A 24,366-nucleotide genomic window follows, 5' to 3' on the forward strand; every position below is an offset into this window, starting at 1 on the left:
TAGCAGCAGTTGCTGATGAGGTTTCTATTGCATGTCTAGCTGCTAAAACACACACTTGTCTGATCATTGAAGGCTACAATGTTAGTAATGACATTGTATGGTTGAATTATAACGAAGCCAAACAGTGGCCCAAGCAATAGTATGGCCTTGCTAGTAAAAATATTTAGTCTACCAAACATATAATATAGAAATACAGAATATGGCTACACTACTCTTGATATGCAATGTACAAGCATAAGTTGATTGGCATATAAGACATTAGTAGCAGTTAGTCACTGTGATGCCTTCAGCTTTATTGTACTTGCTAGCAGTCTAATCACTTGCAGAATACTGTGTGGGAAAAGCAATTACATTCACATACCACAAAATTATGAATTTATTTGAACATCCATTAGCACATTGACCACAGGAATTACTAATGGTGCTTCAAAGACAGTGTTATGATAACTAACATGTCAGCAGATTTGGTAAGGCCACATGAGCACCTCTACAATCAGACCAGTTTATTATCTGACCTAGACTGGCATATACCAAAAATTAATTGGTCCAGCTGATGGAGCCAATGCCATAGGGGTCAAAATAAAATCCACTTAAAGCTGCTCGTAGTTCTGTTTGTTGTACAACAAGCCCAAGTCACAATACACACAACTACATAGTGAAAAACAGCAGGTGTCCCACTGTCCCTTAATAACACCCATACTCCATCACTATCTAGTACAAGACCATTAAAACACATTTCACCTCTTCAATTCCCCTCAAGCATGCAAGATCTCTTATAGTTTACACAGACAGTTCCATATCAGGCAGGACCAAAACATTGTGGCATTGCAATGTTTGGATGTGGGCTGAATCCCAAGGGAGACCCTCAATCTATAGTGAGTCACAGGTATAGGGAATCACTGGACTGGACTTTTGGACTTGTACGTTTTCTTTTTGGGTTAACTATTCTACTACACCCAATGTAAAATACTCAGATCTCTTGTTTTTGTTTTTTCTCCCAACCCCAATACATGTATGATATCAAGAGTTAATAATGGAGAGGCTAACTATTGATAATGTGTATTGTAATTTAAAGCCTCGTGTGTTAAGAAGAATGGTAGCCATCACACACTGGAATTCACTGTTAAGAAATTATACTTTAAAATGGATGAAATGATTTAAACACAGTGATGTACAGCAGTGTAGAGACTGTTTATTGCTACAAGAGTGATTAGCAAAAAACAGCTACCTGCTCAACGAAAAAAACCAAGCTGGTAGTTGTGTGCTACCCTGGAAAATGAACGGGCAGTAGATCCACCTGCATCTACAGCCATTTGTCCAAATATCTGCTTGAAAAAAAAAACATGAGTCCGGTCAGTCCAGTGATTACATACAACTAGGGTAGAAGACTGATAGCTTCCTTATGCCTCAGTTGGAGCAGCCACTATAACAGATTATGTAGAAATGCACCTCAGCAATGCCACAAATCCAGCTGGGAAGAATTTCGAAGTCTTGTAGAATCTGAAGCCCATGAAGACGCTGACGAATATACATACACCTGCAGCAGTAAAGAAGCAGACACATACCATTACATCAACAGAAGCTCAACACATATAAACAGAGTTAAAAATATTAATATGTATGTAACTGGCTGTACCACTCACTAAGTAACACGTTAACATTTCTCGGAGTCTGTCCTGACAAATAAGCACCAAACATCACTAGCGAAAAGATGACAGTGCTGCTGACCAGAGACATGATACTACCTGTGGAAGAAGAAACAGAAAAGAATCCTACCTTACCACATTCTTCATACACATTAGCTGAAACAGAAGGTCCAACAACAGGTTAATTGCTAACACTTATATCAAACATGCTCTACACTAGTCCATTCATGGCCTGTTCAATATTGCTATCAGTCCTAGACTGTTACACACCAAATTGGGATGGAATCGTCTGATTTGTTGACATGGTAACAGGTACAACAATACATGGTTTCCTTCCTGACTACTGTCCTATACTGTACTCACATGTGCACACACATACACTTAAACAAATGTTGTGATCATACAGTGAAGATGTTCATGGGTTATGACAGTCTAAAAATTTACATGTGTAACTGCTCTACACATTACACACTTCCTACCACAAACATGTCTATATTATACACCACAATACACATCATGATGTCACAGCTGATAAAGTAGTAGTAGTAGTAGTAGTACACAAGCTTGGAATATACCACACAACGTACATCACCTGAATCAACTGTAGTATCATACAGTGCATGTGCTACTAGAAATCACTGAGCACCTCAAGTGGTCAAAGCTACATAAATCAACTATATCAGTATCTAAAAGTGGTCCACAGTGAATAAGAGGAATCTAGCAATCCCCTAGGGTGCTGGTTATGGTGCGTAACCAAGGACTTACGACAATACTTCACATGTTTGTGGAATCCACAGAGAATTCTGTGGTTAAGCGTTTATTTATATTTAATAAACAATTTTAATAATCCAAAACAGATGGCAGGTGTTAACTGCTGAGCTCTGCCCATTGGTCTGATCTCACCACACCCATAAACCACCAACCAGACCACATACCTCTGATGTGGGACCAGTTAATTAGCACTTACCAATCAGCTCTGCTGTCATCAATCTACAGCATATGACCTCAGCAAAGTTTATAAGCTAACTTACCCTCATACAATCACTTCCCATACCACTTTAAACAATATGGCTCTGGGAAAGCATCAGTATCATTAGTGTGGTTAGGGTTGGTGTACAGAAATAGTTTTGGTAATTCCTGAAAAGCGTAATTGTATAATTGTGACCAGATTTGCGAAAACCACCACACAATCACAATTACACTTTTTGAATTCCTGTTTATTAATCTATTTAACCAAGCGTATGCTCTGGCGAAGTTTCAGCCTCATATGCCATTAACTTAGGGAGTTACAGCCCTACAAAGTAGCAACAAAAGAAAGATTGATTCATACAGCAAGTGTAGGGAAAATAAATCACAGGTACTGTTTACTAAAACGGTTGTAACATACTAGCAGAGTGACATACAAAGTTATCGTGTTTGCAATATTACTGGGTAAGTGTTTCCTTGTATCACCTTTCTTCACTACATACAAAGGTGAAATTAATGAAGAAAGACTGATTGCATACTATTGCTTCAATGCTACATAAACAAACGTACATAGCTTGCGTATCCTTGGAACTACTACAATGAAACAAAGTTTTTCAAACTCCTCTTGAGTACACGAATAAAATGATATCCAGGTTTTTATTGTTAGACCCTTTCTTCACTAAGAACAAAGCATTAAAAAACAAAAAACAATTTTAAAAATAATATGCAAGTATTTCACCCATTGTATTCAATGCTTTATATTGTAAATTTTGGCTTGTGTGATTGCGTCAGGTTATCACAGATCCGGTCAACAATTGGTTTATCACCATACATGCATCGGTCAACAATTATATATTGGTTATAAAGTACGTTCGTCACCCAACCACCTATGCAACAAAACACCAACTTTTACAGTTTTACAATATCAGGTACAGTATACCATAGTGGGGATTTATAAGAGGTGGCAGAACACATAAAACAGACAGCCTATTAATAGAATAAGTAAAAATTTATCCTATGTAATTACACTTTGAAGTTGCAAATAAATGTCCATACATGGCACAGTTGAGCACAGAACGTATGCTTATATAATAAGAACATTATATAATCTGAGTACTCAGAAAGCTTCAACAGCTTCTAGCAAACTTCATTAACATTTTTGTATGTATAAACCATAAATAACGGACGACTTTTATGGGTTCATATGGAAACCTGTAAAGAACAGATCTCTCAGTGACAGTGGCCAGGAAGACAGACAAAGCATATCTAGAGTGGGACAACATCGATGACTAGTCTCTGGGAAAAGTCTCTCATGTGCACATCTGCTAATCACATAACACAGGTTAGTTCAAGCCCTTCCCTTCTAAATAATTTTTTCTCTCTGCATTCAACAATGTGAAGTTACAGACTGCTTGCTATAGAGACCATAGCCTTCCATCAGTAGTGGAGTAGTGATTACATCACTGTGTCTCAAGACTGGTTTGAGAACTAAAGATGCTCTTGTAACTTGTAGCAGTAACACCACAGTAGAATGCAGTCCTTTCTTGGCAAAACATAGTCTGGCAAAGCTCTGTAGACAAAGGTTTAATGGTTACCATAGCTTCTAGCTGTTCTTGCCGGGAATATGCTATGTAGCAACGGCATAAGATTGGTTCAAGTTTTGCAGTACCATTTATGTTCTGCCATGTCATCTCACAGCCAATGAAGCCAAATTTCAGTGGAAATGCATAACTTTGTCTAAAGTCTATGGAACATCATCGGATCCTACTCACAGAGCAATGATGTCACAAAGAGGAGATGTAAGAGAATTGTCTGGACACACAAGGCTAAGTAGACTGCACTGTGGACACTTGAGGATACCTATGCAATCCAGTTAGTCAAGATTCCACAGTACATGAACTGATCTGAAATCAGGACACTAAAATATAGGTCAGCAAGGTCACACTAAATGTACGTATGTGTAGTGGCTAAAAACATTGAGTTAAAAAACAATACAGGGTATTACGTACTGCCAAACTACAGGTGGTTAAAGGTGTGCCTTTGACCGTTACTACAAAAAATGAACAAATATTATTTCACAGCCAGTTAACTGGGACAATACTAAGTCTTTTTTTGCCTGCACTTTCTATAGCTTGAGGCAAGATTAGCATCCTGTAACAGGTTAAACACACTTCTTTATTCATATTATATTTTTTACCACCTGTCCAATCCACAAGAAGGATACTGCCAGGAGACAATGAGTAACCATGTACACACACACAAGCACGCACACACACACGTGTACACACACACACACACACACACACACACACACACACACACACACACACACACACACACACACACACACACACACACACACACACACACACACACACACACACACACACACACACTGTACACACACACACACTGTACACACACACACACACACACACTACAGTTGCCTAAACAACCAGACAAACAGTTGGCTATGTCTGAGCACACCACAGATTACACTATTGCTGTCATTCAGGGTAAACTTACTGTTTATACTCCACAGGCAGACACTAATTTGATGATTAGACTGTGTAGTGTGTTGTGCAGCCTCATACTAGTAGGTTCAATCCTAAGCCATACTAGTATGAGGCTGCACAACACACTAGTATGGCTTAGGATTGAACCTCAGAAGAGAAAGAAGATCTCACTTTACAGAAAAAATTCTCAGTTTTAATAGCCCCCCTGTGTCTATATTAAGGGAAAGTGATAGCAATTAATGCACACATTCTGTTCAGTTGAGGACAAGTCTGCTCCTGGGAGCTTAGCAGTATACTTACAGTGTATTTAAATTCCCTGAAGAACATATTGGAAAGAGATTAAGGAGAAGAGAATGTGACAGGGCCCAAGAATCAAAAAGGTTCAGCACAAAATATACCACTATGACAATTACGGCATTTTATTCTGTAACAATATATGCAGAGAATGACAGCTAGGCGTGCTGTAATGAATGACAATGCTTTTAGCATCTAGTTTATAAACACTGTAAGCTTGACAGCTGATTAAAACAACAAACTTCCCAGTTCTGCAAACATTGTATAAAGTGTTTGGCGGCAGCACAAGAGTTTAGCACAATAAAAATAAAGTTTACAATTTCAGGAAGTGGCTTGTCTTCCACCTCAGATAGTGGTTCACCAGTGAGGTTGTAGCCACTTCTCTATCACAATAAGGAAAATGTAAGCAATCAATCACTTTTCAAATATAGAGATGCTTTGACAGGGTAGAAGCCACTTCTGTAACTGGAAATCAAATAATGAAGAAATTTCTGTTCTCTTACAAAATTTACAAGCATGAAGCTTTTGTGGATGATGGTACACATACCAGACACCAAATTCTGTTCTATCATAGGAAAATTTCAATGATGAAAATTTCAGACAGTGAATCAAAAATGGATCACAACAAATTGGAGGAAACGAGAAAAGATGAAGACATGATGATTAGACACTTCAATAGACAGAAACCTTCTTAGATATTTCTCGTTTAGTAATTCATGTTAATTGCTTGATCCTGATCAAGCTATCAATATTTGCTTGATCCTGATCAAGCTATCAAAAATTGCATTGAGTCAAGATAAAAATCACAGATGTAGTCTTCGTTATGCAGGCATTGTGGATTCGTGGTGGTGACTACCCTAGACTGCCCAGCTGCTTATCCTTTTGTGTGAGGGAAAGTTTCTCAAAAAATTGTAATTCATCAATAGAGTTTATTCTGAACACAATAACCATACCACATTGAATGGGCTCTGTGCTGTTTTGCGAAACATAGCTCACGTGGGCGCTGTAGGCGTTCCCGAGCACTGGTACATTGGTGTGAGCCCTGCGCGCTAAAACTAACACACAACACAAGCTCGCTAATATAACAGTCACTTATACTGACACATAACAAAGGCTAGACATCACTTCCCACTAACATTTTTATATAATACGAGCACGTGATCACTCAAATGCACTAAATCATTAGACAGACAGGTTTACCGGCTTTAAAGTATCCTATTAACCCTCCGATGAAGATAACGATCCCATAGAGGTACGACAGGACGTCCATGGCTAACGATGTCTTCAGCACGTGAGCTTACACGTGTAATTTCAGTGACAAAAGATGGTCACGTGACTCACAACAGGCATTGTTTGGAAAGCACAATGACATTGTTACGTGCTGCAGTGTATGGGTAGTATATACGAGACGTTTGGTGAAGGAACAGTGTGATATGGGGAAGGACTAGTTATGTACTTATAAGTTGAGGCAATCCAGTTAACATGTAAGTTGATTGATGGAAGTATGCGTAGCTAGTTAAAATACATGAAGTATTCTGTTAATGTAATATTCTATGTACTTATTACAGCAATAGTGAATGTGTTTAACCTATGTGATTATTGTTTAATATGGCGAGGAGAAGGTATATATTCTTGGGATGATGCAATACACAATATTAATTATTAATTTATGTAGAGCCATTTATTATGGGCTGAGTGTCATATGCATGTGGGCTGTAGATCAGCAATCATGCTCAAAGTCAACAGTCAAGATCACAAAACAGTGAGTCGAGATACCATGCAAGCACACATTGGAAAATATGGAATAAACCAGTAGTCAAAGCTTCAAGAAGAAATGCTCAACACTGATAAAAACTTTAAGCCACAGGTCAAGACGAATTTTGCCTGGTGAATACTTTGATCAAGACTGACTGCGGTTGCAGATCAACCTACAGTACATGCCGGTATATTGAAAGAAAACTTGTAATTTTAGTTTGTGTGCAGTGAGTGAGTACAGTGGGGCTTTTTACTACTAGATGAACATGTGGTACGTGTCACATGTGTTATCAAGTGTTCTGGACACGATGGTCAGAAGTGACCTGTAATGGATAACTTGATGACAACAGTTAGACAATACTACACTACACACACAACATGCACAAACACAAACTACACCTCATGATTACAATGCTGATATGATATAGTGTCGGGAGGTAGGACATGCATTTTGTGCTGCTTATATTGGTATCTCGATAATTGCCTTTCACTGGGGCCCAGTAGACATTTAGATAGCATGCTTAAAAGCTATGTACTTCATTTTATATAAGACCCCTTGAATATCTCAGTGAAATAGTTTTAAAGATGCTGTTTCCTGTGCTTATCAAGGGAACCTTTCATTGAGTCTTATACTTAGTGTTGAACGGTTGTGATACAGAAGGTATTCGTTCTGTATTTCTTCTGCCCGGAATGATAGGGTGTGGAGTTCTGTTTAATAGTGGACAGAATTCAGTCGACCTGGCACAGGGCAGCTTTATATTCAAAGAGTTAAATTTTCGTAGAAGCTGTGTTCTTTGAATAATTCGAAAATTAACCTCATTCGAAAATAACCTATTATACTGTATATGCAATGTGTAGATCACACTGAGTCTGGTTTGTTGGTTTTGTATTGTGATTATTGAGACTTACAGGAATAGCGCAAAAGCTTAACGGGGGAGGCTTCAAAATTTCACCGTCAAATATTTGTGCTATGCAGTACAGAAGCAATTAAATTTAATTATGTGGCACAACACTTGTTCTACCTCCTCCTCTAATGTACATGTGGCATGTATCATTAACTCCTCCTCCTCCTCTTATAGGGACACACAAGTAGATCAACTCATGAGTATGTGAATAGATAAGAGAGTGACATTAATTGAAGGACGACTAATGAAGAAACGAGCAAGTGTCCATTCTTTGTGAAGGTATAACTATTTGTCAATACCTTATAATGAAGTCTTAAACACAAAATTATGACAAGTTGTATGTTTGTGTGCCTGGGGCAGGTAATATCATTATTGTCTGTCTCACTTTAATATTGTTATTAATGAGGTTTGTCAATGAAGCCATATATGTCAATTATATAAAGTTACACACTGCTAATAATTGCTACATAAACAACTGGCAAATAACCTTGTTATGTTTCTAATTTGATAGACTCTAATTAGTCTGGTAGATGCCATACAACAGTGGCAAAGAAAACCTCCTCATCTCCGACAAATTACATGTTCACGAAAATGTTTTAAAGATACAGTTCCTGGCATATTAGACCCATGCACACAATCAGATGTTTTGTACAATTGAATTTCTTCCCAAATTTGCCAATGAAAACTACGAGTGGAGGTTTAACTCCATGGCACGACTTTGTTGGGATGGTATGTAGTTGGGAGCCTGTAACAGTTGATGATTTCCATAGCTTGTTTAGTTGGGAGGTCCATGGACCCCAAATTTGATCTCACAGTGTGTTGAAGATGGGTTTGTTTCCAGTGTGCAACCTATATGGTTACCATATAGCCAGTGGGTTATTTACAAGGATTAAATTTTTGCAGATTCAAATTTAGAGAGGGAGATTTCATTTCTTCCAAGATGTGGTTTTTTTTTTTTGTGGATACTTTATTAAATCGGCCGAACAAAGCAAAGTTGTTTCATCCTACACACCTAATGAGCTACTTTGGTGGCCCAAAACTTCACTAGTGTATGACTTATATACAAAGTTTCCATGTCTTTTTCATTAACTTGGCCAATGAACAACCAAGCACTGCGCCACTTTGGTTTCAACCATTTTTCACCTTGTAGAACAATTCTGTGCTTTTTCTTTTTTAGTGGTAGAAGTGAAAATGCATACCAGTGGACTGCACCATTAGCTAGCAACCCCATCAAAGACAAATCATGAAAATTCGAACCAGATGTACCGCTTTCCTGTTTCCTCCGCCAAATTTTGATGGTCTGTGGTGCATTATTTTGGAGTTTGTTGAGTGAGAAGGGAAACTAAGTGGCTAGCCTGAGTGTGCTCCATATAACAGTAACCACACGATGGCAGTTGGTACAGTTAGCCAGGGAGCTGAAGTACAAGTATGTCAACAGTACCACACCAACTGCAATGTCGTCTCGTGTGGGTGCAAGCGATTAAAAAACTTGTTAATTAAAGGGCGTGGCACCCATTTCGCTCACAAGCATTCATCCCAAATGAAATGGAATGAATACTCGTGAGCAAAATATGATTTTTTTTAATTGCTTGCATTCTCATGAGATGATGTTACATTTGAGCAGTTCGGTAGCAAAAGTCTCCTGATAGTAGCTTGGTGGATTGGTAGAGTTCCTTCTGTTAATTAGCTGAGATGTTTTGCTATAGTTTCAATATTTTGTCACGCATGACCACAATCATGCTGTCCAAATAACTTGGTATGTTGATCAGTTCAGTGCCACCTTAAATCATAGATCCTTAAAATGATGCCATTTTGATTGGTTCTGAGTTTTGAAAATTTTCATAGCAATCGCAAAAATTGAAGAAGAAAAAAACCATAACACTTTATGGTGACAGCTGGCAACAACTTGTGTGTATTACCTAACCTACTACTAAAGTTTGTCAAATGACAGATTAATTAAACTAGCTGATAAGGTGAAACAAAAAGAAGGGAACATAAGTGAAAACTACTGAAATATTGAGTAATCTTACCTGGCCCTATTAGTCAACAGTGGCCCCAAGATACAGCTAAGTGTTTATGTAATAGTTATACCATGGCTGCGAGGGATTTTGCTGATATATACACCCAAACCCCGAGGGCTGCGGGTGTATATGTCAGCAAAATCCCAAGCAGCCATGGTATAAGTGATATATATCACTTGGGGCACACTCACCTAATAGGTGAAAGAACTAACGAGAACTCATCCCGTTTTCTTTATACAGTAGCATCTGAAGATCGATTGTGGTTTTAATAGCTTGGGCTAATAGCCATCAAAACGTTGTCCATACGTTAAAACGTCATTAATACGTTAGTATGCTTCAACACGCAATGTTAAAAAAAAATGGAATTGTGGGATGGAGTTTATATTGTTATCATTTTTGTACTAAGTTTTAACTAACTTCACTATTGGGACAGTAAGTAAGTTATTAAGTTAAGTACTTAGGACTGTAAGTTACTAACTTATTTCAACATAGCAGTAGTAGCTTTGCTGTTCCGTGGTCTGTTCAAAGGCTGATACATGGTGGGTAGAAATACGCATCCACAATCGCCCAAACGATTATTTTGTGCCTTCATTATCCTTTAGTAACAACCAACTAGTCTATCTTAGCAAATGTACTAAGCTTAGCAACCTCTACAAAAACGAGTCCCACAATACAAAGCTCTATGTCGCTCAATATAACAAGTCAAAGCGCATCAATTCTTTGAACTGGCTGGATATCAAAGTCATTGGCAAACCGCTTTCCCATGATATTGCCCGGGCAATCAGGCAATATTCGAGTTAAACACCAATTGGCACCTTTGAACGCCCACGCTAAAGTGGTATATAATATATAGTAAGGGACTCTTGATCCAACTGTTCTTGGAATTTTATATGTTTCTTGTAACTAGCAAGTTGTGATTTATGTGGGTTGTGGTACGTGTTAGTCTTTTGATAGTGGTCACACCCCCCTCACTGATGTTTTGTTTAGTGGCCATTACCTGTCTCAGCTAATTAGTACACCTGTTGTGCTTAGTTACAAGCAGGATCTGATCACATGGGGATTATCCCTGATATAAGGTCAGGGGTCAAACTATAAGTAAGGCTTCATGTGAAGATGTAGCCATTGAATGACAAATTGCTGTTTGTTTGCGTGTGTGCGTGCGTGCAACAATACTGCCATGTACTAAATTGAGAACACTTTTATTACACTTGTAGCACTTACCAACTATGTGTAACATCTCTCGTGGCCAGCCATAGTTTGGTAACTTTATAGTAGGTGAAATGTAAACGTTACCCAAACTGTATCCTTTTAGGTGGCAACTTGAATAGAATCTGTGTACATTGTGGAAAGAGCAAGCACTTCATCAAGCCCTATTGTGATCTATAGGATGGTGTTAGATCCTCTCACACACCCAGTCCACACACACACCTGTGTGTACCCATAGTTGATACACAGAGCCCTATGGCTTGTGTGTTGTGCTGGGTAAACAGATGACTGCTGATGGTAGGACAACACTACACTGGGGAAGACACTGCCTTAATATGCTCCTTCCTTTTGAATAATGACCACTAATTTTTTTGATTGTAGAAAGCAGGATATCAAGTTAGTGGTGTGGGGAGTACGGCCAGTGCATGGTTTATAGACCTTTGAACATTACCGTTGTCATGTTGATATTGGTAAATATAGATTTATCTTTGCCAATGAGAGCATTCTAGGACGGGATGGATGTGTTACTAATAAATAATTGTGATAGTGATCCAGTAACTCTTACACTAGTAATTGATTATTGAACTCCATGTCTTATTGTAAACATCTCATACTCGGCTCTGCCCTCTGAGTTACTCCCTCTCGCAAAGGTTGGAAAAAAAAATTTTTTTTTTCCAATGCTCAAGTTGGTTTACTGTTACAAAAGGGCAGTGAAGTGGCTTATTATCAAGACTACCACTACTGTATCTGTGGAAGGTTTAATATTTTCTTAATATTATGTGAGCATTTACAAGTGCAATAGTAATAAAATCTCAGACAACTTTTTCATGCTATTTGTTTCATAACACAATATTCCCTAAAGGTACATGTTGTTGGTACTAAGCTTGTTGTCTTCACTATGAATATTTTGGGTGTGGCATGAAGCTTGGATTATAGGAGGGGGCGTAACTAGGTTGTGAAGAATTGTTAATTGGGAAAGAAATGTGTATAATAACTGGTGAATGAGTTGAGGGTGTCTGTCCTTGTTAGGGAGGTGTCTGTCCTTGTTAGGGAGGTGTCTGTCCTTGTTAGGGAGGTGTCTGTAGCAGTGTGACGTAGTGCTTGTACAGTTGTGGGTGTTTTACAAATTGTTTTATTGGTGGTTATAATTGTGTTGTTTTGTTTCCATCACATTTATTGTTACAATACAGTGGCAACACTTGAGATGCAATATCAATCCAAAGACTTGAGCTCCTTTGATCTAGTATAAACTAAATGTAGTCTGTTGTATGAATATTATCCACCATCTGCTGCTGGTGCTTGCTGTGGTGACAGTGTGGCTTCCTTTCACACTGTGAAGCCAGCCCCGTTGTTGTAGGAGGAACTTTGTAAACAGGTAGGGAATGTTGACCCCTCCTTCTTTATTTATGGGCACTAATGTTCTGTAGTCCTCCATATCATATCAGTGAGTCGTAGATTTTGAATTCACATAAATAACTTAAGCTGTAAATGCGTACTGATATGTATTCCTTGTGTAGTGACATTTTAAATTTCTGTGTTTACTCAATCAACCAACCAACGCTATTGTTGGGATTGCAGAGGCTTAAATCACGAATAACTTAACCCGTGCCTCACTTAAATTAGTACACTTCCAGTGTAATTGTGTGTGTGTGTGTGTGTGCGTGCGTACATTTTATGCTTCAGTGTGTTTACTACCCATTACTATACTGAAGTCACGCACTGTCAATGACAACTGTTTTGCATTAATGGACAGTGATTGTTACAGAGATGAGATCAATTCACTTTTAGTTTGTGTAGAGCAATTTGTATGACTGCTAATGTTTGCTGGTCAGGACAGCAGCCAGCCAAAATCATTGTGTATTTCTCTGTAACTTGTAATTTCATAGAAGTCACGGTTCATTGGTTTCTCTGAATTTTTCTGGCTAAAAAGGAAACGGCTTCCTTGACAACATTTTGTGAATACAATGTGCTTCGTAATGACATCACAAGTTAAATTATTAAAGTTAGGCAAAGCTTTATAACAGCTAAATTTTCTGGTGGAGTCTCACCAAATTGCCAATCCTAACACTACCTGTATTATTTGTATACCATCAAGATGGGGGTAATGCATTACAACCATATTATATTATTACTTTTGTAGTAACAAGTAATATAATGCATTAATGAGTCAATTATTGACAAAGCAACGTGTTAGTAGTGTTAGTATTAGTGTTGGGGGTAATGCACTACTACAAACATTACTTTTTCAGTAATATGTCCTTCATTTAGAAAATGGCTCAAGAGGGGCAAGATAAAGTTTCATGAGTGTGTGTGTGGGGGGGGGGGGGGGGGGGGCAACAGTGCATTTCAGACTTTCATTTAAACTTTTGCTAAAATTTAAGAGGAGAGGCAAGTGCTGCCACCCCCAAGTGAAACCCTGTAAATGCAATGCATTACTTTTGCTGGTAGTAATAAAGGCATGTCCACACAAATTTGAATTAGGAACCGGATGCAAACAGAATTCAGGCAATGTGTATTGAATACGAATTGAACGTGTCCACATGCATTATCACGTAATACGCATTATTGAATTTACTAGTGTGGTAAACGGTTGAGAAAACACTGATTTGTGCCAACCAAGAGAACAGTGAGTTTAACGATACAATGAAAGGAATAGCTCATAGTAACGCTTATACTAGTGTTTATAACGTACCGGAAGGATTTCTACGAGTGGAATACGAAAGACCGCTGATGGTGTGTGAATGGTATGGGACTGTTGTTCTTTTAAACTCTAAGAGCTAGCTACGATGATGATGAAACACTGCTTCAACAGGTCCTTGCTCTTTTATCACACTGAGCACTTCTGTATTTCTACCCTGTGTTGTTTACAAAGGTCACGCACAAACGTGTCAAGCCCTCACGTGCTAACTAACATTTCATTATAATGGTGTAGCAAATCCCAATTCACCAGCCAATTTATATTCAAACTACCTCTGAAGGTGGATTTGTGTAATCCACTTTCAATTCGAATTGCCTTAATGAGCATTCCATGTGGACACAAGTAATTCGCATCAATGCGTATTTAATTCGCATTATTTTTGTCGTGTGGACATGCCTTAAGTCTTTAAAAAGTAACTATCCCAACACTGCATAATATAAAATGAATTATTACATCCAGAAATTGCAACGCATTACTTCTTTTTAATACATATTGTATCCAGTACATGACTGGTTGCATTTGGGGTACGGACGGCATTGGAGATAGTGTTTTTAGCATGATCAAAGAGTTAAGGTGTATGGGGGAGTGCCCTTGAGATACTATAGTGAACTATTTTTTTGTGGCTAAAGTCTGCTGAATCACACCAGAGAAATGTGTGTCTTGCTCATGTCACTTGTAGTTGTAGATACTGATTGTGACAATAATCTGTAATTCCTGGTGGTTTCCTCTTCGTGATGTAGTAGAACACCTTAAGTCCCACGGTTTTCCTGACCTATTACAAGCCCTAATATTTTACTGTTCTGTTTTTCATCACGAGATCACATGTTTTGCACAACCAAATAGGGTCAGAGGATAGTAACCAGCATCTGTAAATTACGTATTTTGATTTTGATGGCGTATGTCATATAGAGGTGGGAATTGCACAATTTACTGTGGTGTGCGATATATGTTGCAACACAACAAAGATGAAACAATTGCAGCCAGAGGGCTTCGTGTGTACAGTGTATATGTTAAAAATTAATGGATACCAATAATCAGTACAAATCATCTGTGACATTACCAGTAGAAGAATGTTAAAATTGTATTTAGCGAGCGTTTTATTAGAGCGATCCACCATGTAGCTATGAATGGGTTAGTCAGAAGGTAATGTAGTAAGTAATAACCAGAAGTTATAGCGTTTAGAGAACCATAACATTTTTCTTTTGTTTTTGCCAATTTGTCAACTCTGGATACTCCAGTGGGCTGTGCGACTGGTTGCTTACAACAGTCACGTGAACATGTGAACTGTTTCAGTTCAGGTTCATGCAGGACATAGTTTGGGCACTGCTTTGGTGAAGCCATGACCATATTCAATTTGCTTCTGCCCATAATGGCGTTCAGTGTTTATGTTAGTTAGAGGATTACTCTAATCACCTGTTACAGTACAACAATAATTGTTGTTGTTATTGTTGCTGGATACAGCACAAGCAGAAATCTCACTATAATGTAGTGTTTATTGTTGTGTTCTGTTTACAGATTGACATAAAGCAGAAGTTGATGAACAGCAAATGTGTTTGGGAAAAGCAAATATTGAAACTGGAGAATTGTCAGCTCAGCAGTCAGGTGAGATTTGTTTGCATTCCTTTTAATTGATTACATTACAATTAAGAACTTGTTTTAACACGTCTTTAAAAGTTGTCTTAATATTACATCCTACATGTCCTTCAAAGATTGTCATGACAACCATACCCAACAGTGAGTTTGTAGAGTATTATGTAATATTGCATGCTAAGGTTGACAGCTGCTAAGGTTGACATCTGCGGTTATGACACATCACTATAATGATTATCTGATATGTACAATGGGATAGAGTTTACTAATAATTAGTAAATGATACTTGTCCTGATGTAACACAGTAGTAGTATCATTAAGTGATTGATAACATTAGCCCATTATTTTACACCAGTGATTATGTAGTTGTGTATTCTTTATAAGTTTATTGCAAATTTCTAAATATACATAGGAATGAATACTGTGAATCTATACTGTAAACTCTATTGTACTGGCTTTAAAAATTCCGATACCGCCAGCTATAGCAATAAACTGTTTTTAAATCAATGAGTGCATCTAGTTGTTATGTGCATCTAGTTGTTATGTGCAAAACATTTCTCACTGAGGTGTTTATGTCCTAAAATCAAGAGTACATAATATATATATTTAGGAGAGTATCCAATGCTGTATTGCCCCTTCAAAACGCACTGCGTAATAATGTTACGCAATAGTCATCATCACCAAAGGTGCTAACTTGCTTCAAGAGCTACAAGGGCCTTGAAGTGCTTGCAGGTCTTCGCTTTGGTATATCAACGCCTATCAACAAGTCTTTCATGGTGAAGCCATGTGTTGGAGTTTACTGAAATTATACTAAAATATTCTGATATGTTACACAATGTTGCACAATTATTACGCAGTGTGTTTTGAAGGGGTAATACAGGCGTTGGATACTCTCCTAAATATATATATATTATGAACTCTTGCTAAAATGGAATTCTTGTCTGGCAGTATAATTGGACTAAATAATTTGATTAGTTGTTAACCTTTATTGGAAGTGTAGGTGACAAAGTGTGCTGTTTTCTTTTAAATTCCCAACATCTACACAGCTATTAATGGACCATACGTACCTGCCCACAGTGGATAAGAGACTAATAATGGAGCATTTCACTTCCTAATAGAGATTGGCTGATTCACCCATCAGAGTGTTAAAATCAATGTTAATACACAAAAGGTCATGAACTATGAAGGAAAATAATGGTCCTATCACATGGAATGACATGTCACAGTTTTGTTACTATCAATATATATATACTCAGTGTGTAACAATACCATTTACGAATCAAACTTACGAATTGTAACTTTCAGTAGTGCAAGCCTCAATCATATGTCTTGTTGACAAAATCCGATATAGCAAGTGTTTTAGAGTGTAACTAATGGGTAAGACTATGCAGTAATTATACTGTGTGTAACTGATAAATGCTGTTTTATTTTATGACCCAATTACAATGTATTTTGTAGAGTATGAAAGTCTTTGAAGTTTATGATATAATTTGTTATACATACAGTAGAATGTGTAGCATTCATGGGATTGAAGCCATCCTAGCTCTCTCAGATGAGGTTATGATGGAATTCATTGTGGCTATTAGCTTTCTTTGGGCTGCAGTTTGATATAGCAATGTAATTAAACAATTGTATTGTAATGGAAACCAAACACTTTGAACTATTAAGTTATATAAGTGCCTAAGAGTTAGGACAGTGGGACCATGGACAAGTGTCTCCTGATTCCTTATTAGCGAGGTGTCCTGATTTTAGCAGTCTAAATGTGTGTACACTAATACAAATGGGACCATGGACAAGTGTCCTGATTATCAAGGTGTCCGTGAGATGTGCTACCTTATTATCTACATGCATATGTGTACATCGTACTATAAAATCACCTCACATAATAATCAGTATCTAGCATTGTATGAAGTGTTATCAGGGTGGCAACTGATAGTTGAAATTGTACAACTACAGTACCCTAATAGAACATTCTTACGTTTAAAAACTCATGACATTCTGTCACTAGATTGGTTGTCAGGAGGTTTGTAATACCTGTAAACTGATATGTGGGAACATTCCAAACAAGCCAGGTGCTTATTTATGTACAAAATCACTTGCTCATTGTTAATAACAGTTTGATCAGTTGCTAGTCACTGAACATCACTAAGCAGTCCTTTCTTCTCAACTCCAGGAGCCTGCATAAAATCATTGCAATATATAATGAAACACAACTCCTGTTTGAGGGTAAATTTCAAACTTTCCATCTTCTTCACAAACAAGTTACAAAACAAGTAATAAATTTGTGCAATTAACCTAATGCCACAGATTTGTTACCTCCACAAGATAGTGTGAGAAAATCCTGTATCATCACATTATTGCTGACAAGATGGTGACCTGTGCGCTAACTAGGGTAGTTAAATGTTGGGTGGTAGTGCACTCTGATGTGTTGCATAGATTTACATATCCTTTCTGATTACTTACTAGAATAATAATATTTATTTCTCTTGCATTCCACAAATAAAATGCTTTTGCTAGGCATTACCATAGTGACCTATAACTTTACTGTTTAATAATGTAATAACAAGATCAGGTGTTGTCTTATCTGTCCTATGGAGTGGTTATACAGATGGTACAGTTAGTACATAGAATATGGCCAACCAATAGTATCCTGATTATCAAGGTGTACTGATTTTCCAGGTCAGTTTATGTACTAAGGAATACTTGCTTGTACAAAGTGTCTGGATTATCAAGTGTCCATATTAACACGTTTCCACTGTACCTGTAGACAGTTTGACATCCAGTTTGATTACTGAGGCAAACACAATCACTTTACACCAAGAGGAATGACAACACCTAGGAGGAATAACACTAGATACTTTAGCTATTCATATGTACCATCTGCTGTTGGGACTTGTTGTAGCAGTAATGTGGCTTCCTTTCACACTTTCTATGGCTGTATTTGTAAACAGGTGACCACCCCTGTCTGCAAGCTCAGCATTTTATGCTTCTGTGTTTCTTCAATACCATGCCGTCACTTTCATCATAAATGATTTCATCCCCATCCAACAGATAACACGAGTCATTGCACATTGAGTATATAGTGTAAATAGTATTTAATGACATGTGTGTTGTGCATGCATGATCCACTAGTGATGGTGGTGTTGACATTAATTGTGTTTTTTATTTATAGGTACATAATTACATTGCTCTAGAAATCTGTCAGTATTTGATAATACAGTGTAACTGGTGAGTTAGTATTCTAATAATCACATTGTGGACTATAGATACACACTTAATCACACATGCACACCAAGAGCATCAGAGTAGGTGCAACTGGTGAAACCCAGAGGAGGTTGGACACGCTTTAAAATAAATTATACGAAAATCTATTTTTATAGTGTGGAGTCAACACTCAACGGTAGTGTCAATATAAAGCATCGAGACATCATTTCTGTTTATGATTACGTACATGATCAGTCTGATAAAGTTATACGTGTGAAAAAGAGGTTAGGTATTTTCACCCAAAACCTAAGCGCTTTTACAAAACAAAGTGTATCTCCTTAAAGCTTACGTGAATAGTGATCTGAATAGTAAGTCCACCCGGGTATACCCCACTGTTTGCTTATTTTGTATTGCGACTATTGAGGGTCACGTGAAATACCAAATGAAACTATGCAATTAAAGGCAATAATTTTAGGTGGCGCTAAAAGCGTATCCAACCTCCTGGGTGAAACCAGAGCTTTAGTACAGTAAAAGAAACCTTTTAAACTTGATGAAGCCAAATTTAAAAGTAGTGAACATGCAATACTTAGCATTTGTTTATTGATACAAACAAACAACAATACTCTAAACAGCTTCATGTCTACTTGTCCATATTTAAGCACTCTAAACTAATTACTAGTATTCTCCTTGTAGCTACTTTGGGAACACTCCTTTATAAGAGGTAAACAATATTATGCAGAGGTGCTTTTTGGTCAGTGGCCAGTTTTATCCCTAACTTTTATCTGGTAGCTAGCTAGCACCTTGCACACAGAATTAAAGCATTTTAAATTGTAAAATTAATTTTCATGGGGAAGCATACCCCAGACCCCCTAAACTAGCAGCGTTAGAACTAAGCATTACCAATTTCAATTTTACTCTGTCACCCTCTGTGTACACACGTACATGCAGTCACACATGCACATGTGTACGCACATTACACATTATATCCATGGCAGTGAGCTATGCTCAACACAACAGTAGCTGGTGATGTCAGTGTCCAGATGTACATGGTACATTTCTAAGGCACATACTGGCTTGGGAGTGATTTACAATTAGTCATAGTGGTTAGTAGATTCATGGTACCAGCCATGTCCAAATCCATACAATGCTTGAAAACATAATGTGAGAGAAAGTAGAGCAACAGACGTCAACAGGTTAAATTAAATTCCTGAGCTAATCATATACATAAATGTGCTGCTAGGTGTAGCAAGGTTTGGCAAGTCTGTTGTGATATGAATTTGGTAAGAAATATTTTGCAAAATTGTCAGCAGGTTTTTATTCAATGGAAAAAAATTTTCATTTTCAGAATGTGTTGAAACACTACTCCAGCCAAATTTCACTTCTACCACTGATACAGCAATCAGAGGTGCATAACTTGACCTAAAGTTGATGGATTCGTAGACTTTTAGAAGTAACGAATTCACTTTCCTTGGCTTGCCCTTTACAAGTAGACATTTTAAGACATGCTGATAAGGAAAACCTGAGGAGCATTAGAAAGTAAAATGAAAAATCAATCATAACCTCTCCATCTTGAGTAGTAGTGACCTTGCATTCTTCTTCCCCCAACGTTACTGTGTAAACTACCAGCCTAATATAGTATGAATATATCCCTCAGTTATTTAAGCCCACACATTTCTCTTTCCTAAAATACATTTTATGGCCTCTATGGATTGTTGTTTTAAGTGAAGCCATACAGTGTTTACAGATGGTCACTTCAGACAGGTGGATTGGGTGACCCTCCCACAACATGTGTACACCACTTAGCAAAATAACTAGATAGACAAATGCTAAAAGCATTGTGGGGCAAACCTGATCTTGAAGTATATAGATCTATGTAATGCAATCAATTGCAACTGAACATACAATGACAGTTAAATGAAATGAAAGGTTCTGATCAAATCATTAAACTATTAAATGAAACATACTATGGTTGGTGGAAGTAGTGTTAATTGAGACGTGATGATCCACTGTGGAGCTTATTCTTGTAGATGTGGCAGTTCTTGATTACTGGTAGAGTGTTGCACTGTGATGTTAGATTCAAAGTTATCTTCTTGTTCTGTAAGTCTTTGTATTCATTGAGAACTTCATGAGTATTGTCTTCATCAAAAGTCACTGTTGTACGATAGCTATGTTGTGGGCGTAAAACGCTATCAGCTTCCTTGCCTTCTTCTGCCTAGCCATTTTGCCATAATTGTAATGGAAAAAATTGAAGCACTAGATATTTACATGTACCTACAAATCTTGCTTGTCTTTCTTCATTGCATTTCAGTTCCCGTTCTCTTCTAAGTCTGTCACGTTCCCCTTGACTCTCCTTTCTTTTTCTGAGCCTCTTTTCTCTTTCACTTGTAGTTTCAACACTTCTTGGCCATTGCACGAGAATGTGCCATGTGCAGAAGCCAAAAAAAAAAACGAGAACGTGCCACATGCATGAGAACATGCGGTGTACGCTTTTGCGCACGTGGCAGTTGATTGATTTCCATGTTCTTTGTGTAAACTTTAGGTTATATGACAGTCCATGGTCGAATCGACTACCGCCAGTGTGGAGCTTGCTCAGGCTCATCCCTATAATCTTATTTACTGATTGGCACTATCAACTGATTACCTTGTATGTACTACTAGTAGAGAAGCAACTGTTCAGTTCACATTATTTGTAAATAATTTATCAAACTGAGGAACATAGCCATTGACCAACTGTATGTGAGGAATTCACTTGTGTAACACTGAACAGGATATTGTTAATACTCCAAGGATCAAAACTTTCAATGACAGATTAATCTATGTACTGAGTATAACTTTGCTACAACTTCTTTGTGTTATGCATTCCTCTTGTCCTGAAGCCCTCATGCCAACCGGGGTTCTAGTTACTGGGATAAATGGATCCTTTTAGTTACGTAATCACGCATCTTGAAGTTTTGTTAATTGTTCAAGTTGTTGATCTGTAGCATGAGGCTAGTAAACTACTTCTTGATGCCATTCCTTTACACATGCGTTTGAAAAAACTCAAAAGATGTACATATAATTTATTTGACATGTCCATATTTGGCAAGTGTGACCTCTGACCGTATATACATCCTCCATGTAGTAGTCTATCATATATAAATTGTTATTGTTATTCCTGGACTAGACACTGCCATATTTGGAATAAACCTGTAATTGTTATCATGATTGCACTGCTAGAGTAAATTTTGTCAGCGGTCTTGTTATTATTGTATTGTTCAGTTGTTTCCACTTTCACTGCTGTGTACTTCATTCATAGGTTTTTATAAAAACAAGGCATCATTAGGCTTCTCTTGATGGGTTTAACAAATCAAACATGTGGATTGTTCTGCAAGCGCTTTGTTCAAAACTTATGGTAATATTTGCTGTTCGTCTTGGCCTTCTTCGTTTGTTGATGAACTCTTGATTTACAAATTACAAAAGTGAGATCAATAAATTCTTTTCAGCCATAGTAGTGTATTACATCTAGCAATACTCCACTGGTTCAGACGAGGGATCGTTAAATTTGACAGAATCAGGAATGATATTTTAAACGGGATTTCAAGATTTCCATATTATCTTTGATTATCATTAACTAGTCCAGATTTTAGCAGCAATTTACAACATTTCAGGCCAGGTTTCTTGTGGGTCTTTCGGATTTCTTGGGTCTTTAAATTAATGAGCGTTCACAGATCATGTGCTATAATATGAGTGTGTTATAAAAGCTAATGCCCGGGTCCATGTGTTGTCACACAAAGACTAAGTTACTACACTATTTGCCATTGCTTGTTTTGTACAAATTGGAGCCAAAGCTACTGTAAGTTGTTCATTAGGCACAAATTGTATTTATATACCTGGTGTGTGTGCTGATCAGCGTTGAAACCGGGTCACTACTGCTGACCCGGATGACCCACTGACCCGGATGTGACCCGGATTGAATTAAGCCGAGGCGCGCGATAAGAGCTATGTTTCGGTATTCTCGAGCGAGCGAGACTACGTTTTGAGCGTTCGATTCGTGTTGAGTAAACGAGTAGTTATGTGATAACTAAGCCGGTAAGTTTATAATTTAAAATCAGTCAGTGGGTTTGGTTCCACGTAACTACTGTGAGTTTACAGACAGCAATTGGGTGTGGCTTCATACATACTTAGTATTGCAATTTCCCAATATATTAAAATGGGTGTGGCTCACAAAAGTACTTAACATCCTGCTGCAAGACTAGACCTAGACTATATACAACTCATACATTAATCGATTAGTAGGCGTGGCTCCACGTAAGCTTGCAGACAGAAACGGACACAGTTTAATGCTACAGACTGCACTTACTAATAAATGGGCGTGGCTGAGCGTATGTTTGTAACGCGATAAGTGGGCGTGGCTCATGAAAGAGCTACTCGACTAGCGTTTATAGGTTCCACGTCGTCAAACGATCAATTTCGTTTCTCACGTGATCCAATCCGGGTCAGACCCGGATAATTTGTAAACCGGGTCAGACCCGGATGACCCGGAGAAAATGTGACCCGGATGACCCGGATGACCCGACCCGGTTTCAACGCTGGTGCTGATAGAAGTGATAATCATGATAGAAAACAGGATAAGGCAGTAAAGTGTTGTCACCTTGCACTACGGATCTGGAGATAGTATATACATCTATGTTATTCTATTTCCTCGAGGGTTTTGCACATTAGTGCTTCATTTGTTATTCTTAGCATGTTGGCTCAGCCGGCACATTCTTTGTGTTACCGCACATGATCTCAACAATGGGATTTTGTTTTTCTTTTGATAATGTTATGAATTAATACCTCTCACTATGGTATTGTCATGGTAGCAATGCGCTAATGGATTGACCATTAGTAGACTATTGTTATCAATGTGACATCAATGGCGATTACAATGCTATCATGTATCTATGCTAATATGTCATCTGTGCTAATATTTCATGGTAGAAAACTTCATTAATGTTGGTCATTTTTTATCTGTACTATATGTTTTCCATTAAGTTATAATTTTTCCATAAAATTAAAGTTTTCCACCATGAATGGTTTATAGTATACTTATTGAGGTAATACCATTACAGGTTAGCTGGGATGGAGGATATATACAAAGCAATCTTACCTACCATGTTGATCGACTGTATTCACTGTAATGATTTACTGTTACATTGTGTATCATATTACAATAGCTTGTATGCCTAATGTGTGTATATATGTCACTTGTTTTATAGCTCGTGTGTGTTCATTACCTGTATTTGTTGTGGTTCATTTAAATGTTGGAAAAACTATGTCTTGGCAACATTTGATGATGTGGTCTTTATCTCATTGTTTGTGTACTTTATAATCTTTGTAGCATTAGAGCCTGGTAGTGTATGTATAAGATGGATTGATGGTCCCTATCATATACAAGTTATCATTCCTATAGAAGAGTTAATACTAAAAGTTGGGTAGAGATTATCCAGCTTCTTTGCCTGTACAAAATCACTGAATCAAGTTTTGATTAGTACTTCAACTGATTATCATACAAAGCTTTTGTCAAATTTGTGGCAAAAATAAAAT

At 37.6% G+C, this 24,366-nt stretch overlaps 1 protein-coding gene and 1 long non-coding RNA gene across 2 annotated transcripts; one reads left to right on the forward strand and one right to left on the reverse strand.

Annotated features, from left to right (window-relative positions):
• Positions 1 to 162: 162 nt before the first annotated feature.
• Positions 163 to 6,775, reverse strand: LOC136243158 (transmembrane protein 14A-like). Its single transcript, XM_066034680.1, has 4 exons — positions 6,623 to 6,775; positions 1,644 to 1,745; positions 1,450 to 1,537; positions 163 to 330 (listed from the first exon to the last, which is right to left on the reverse strand). The coding sequence occupies exons 1-4, from the start codon at positions 6,690 to 6,692 to the stop codon at positions 273 to 275; spliced, it is 318 nt and encodes a 105-aa protein (XP_065890752.1). The 5' UTR covers positions 6,693 to 6,775; the 3' UTR covers positions 163 to 272.
• On the forward strand, positions 6,646 to 24,132 carry LOC136243159 (uncharacterized). The gene is made up of 5 exons (XR_010694757.1): positions 6,646 to 6,906; positions 8,257 to 8,361; positions 15,523 to 15,609; positions 18,770 to 18,825; positions 23,892 to 24,132. It is a non-coding gene; the product is annotated as an uncharacterized lncRNA (long non-coding RNA).
• The last annotated feature ends 234 nt before the right edge of the window (positions 24,133 to 24,366 follow it).

The sequence above is a fragment of the Dysidea avara genome, chromosome 13, assembly GCF_963678975.1.
Source record: "Dysidea avara chromosome 13, odDysAvar1.4, whole genome shotgun sequence".
Lineage (NCBI taxonomy): Eukaryota > Metazoa > Porifera > Demospongiae > Dictyoceratida > Dysideidae > Dysidea > Dysidea avara.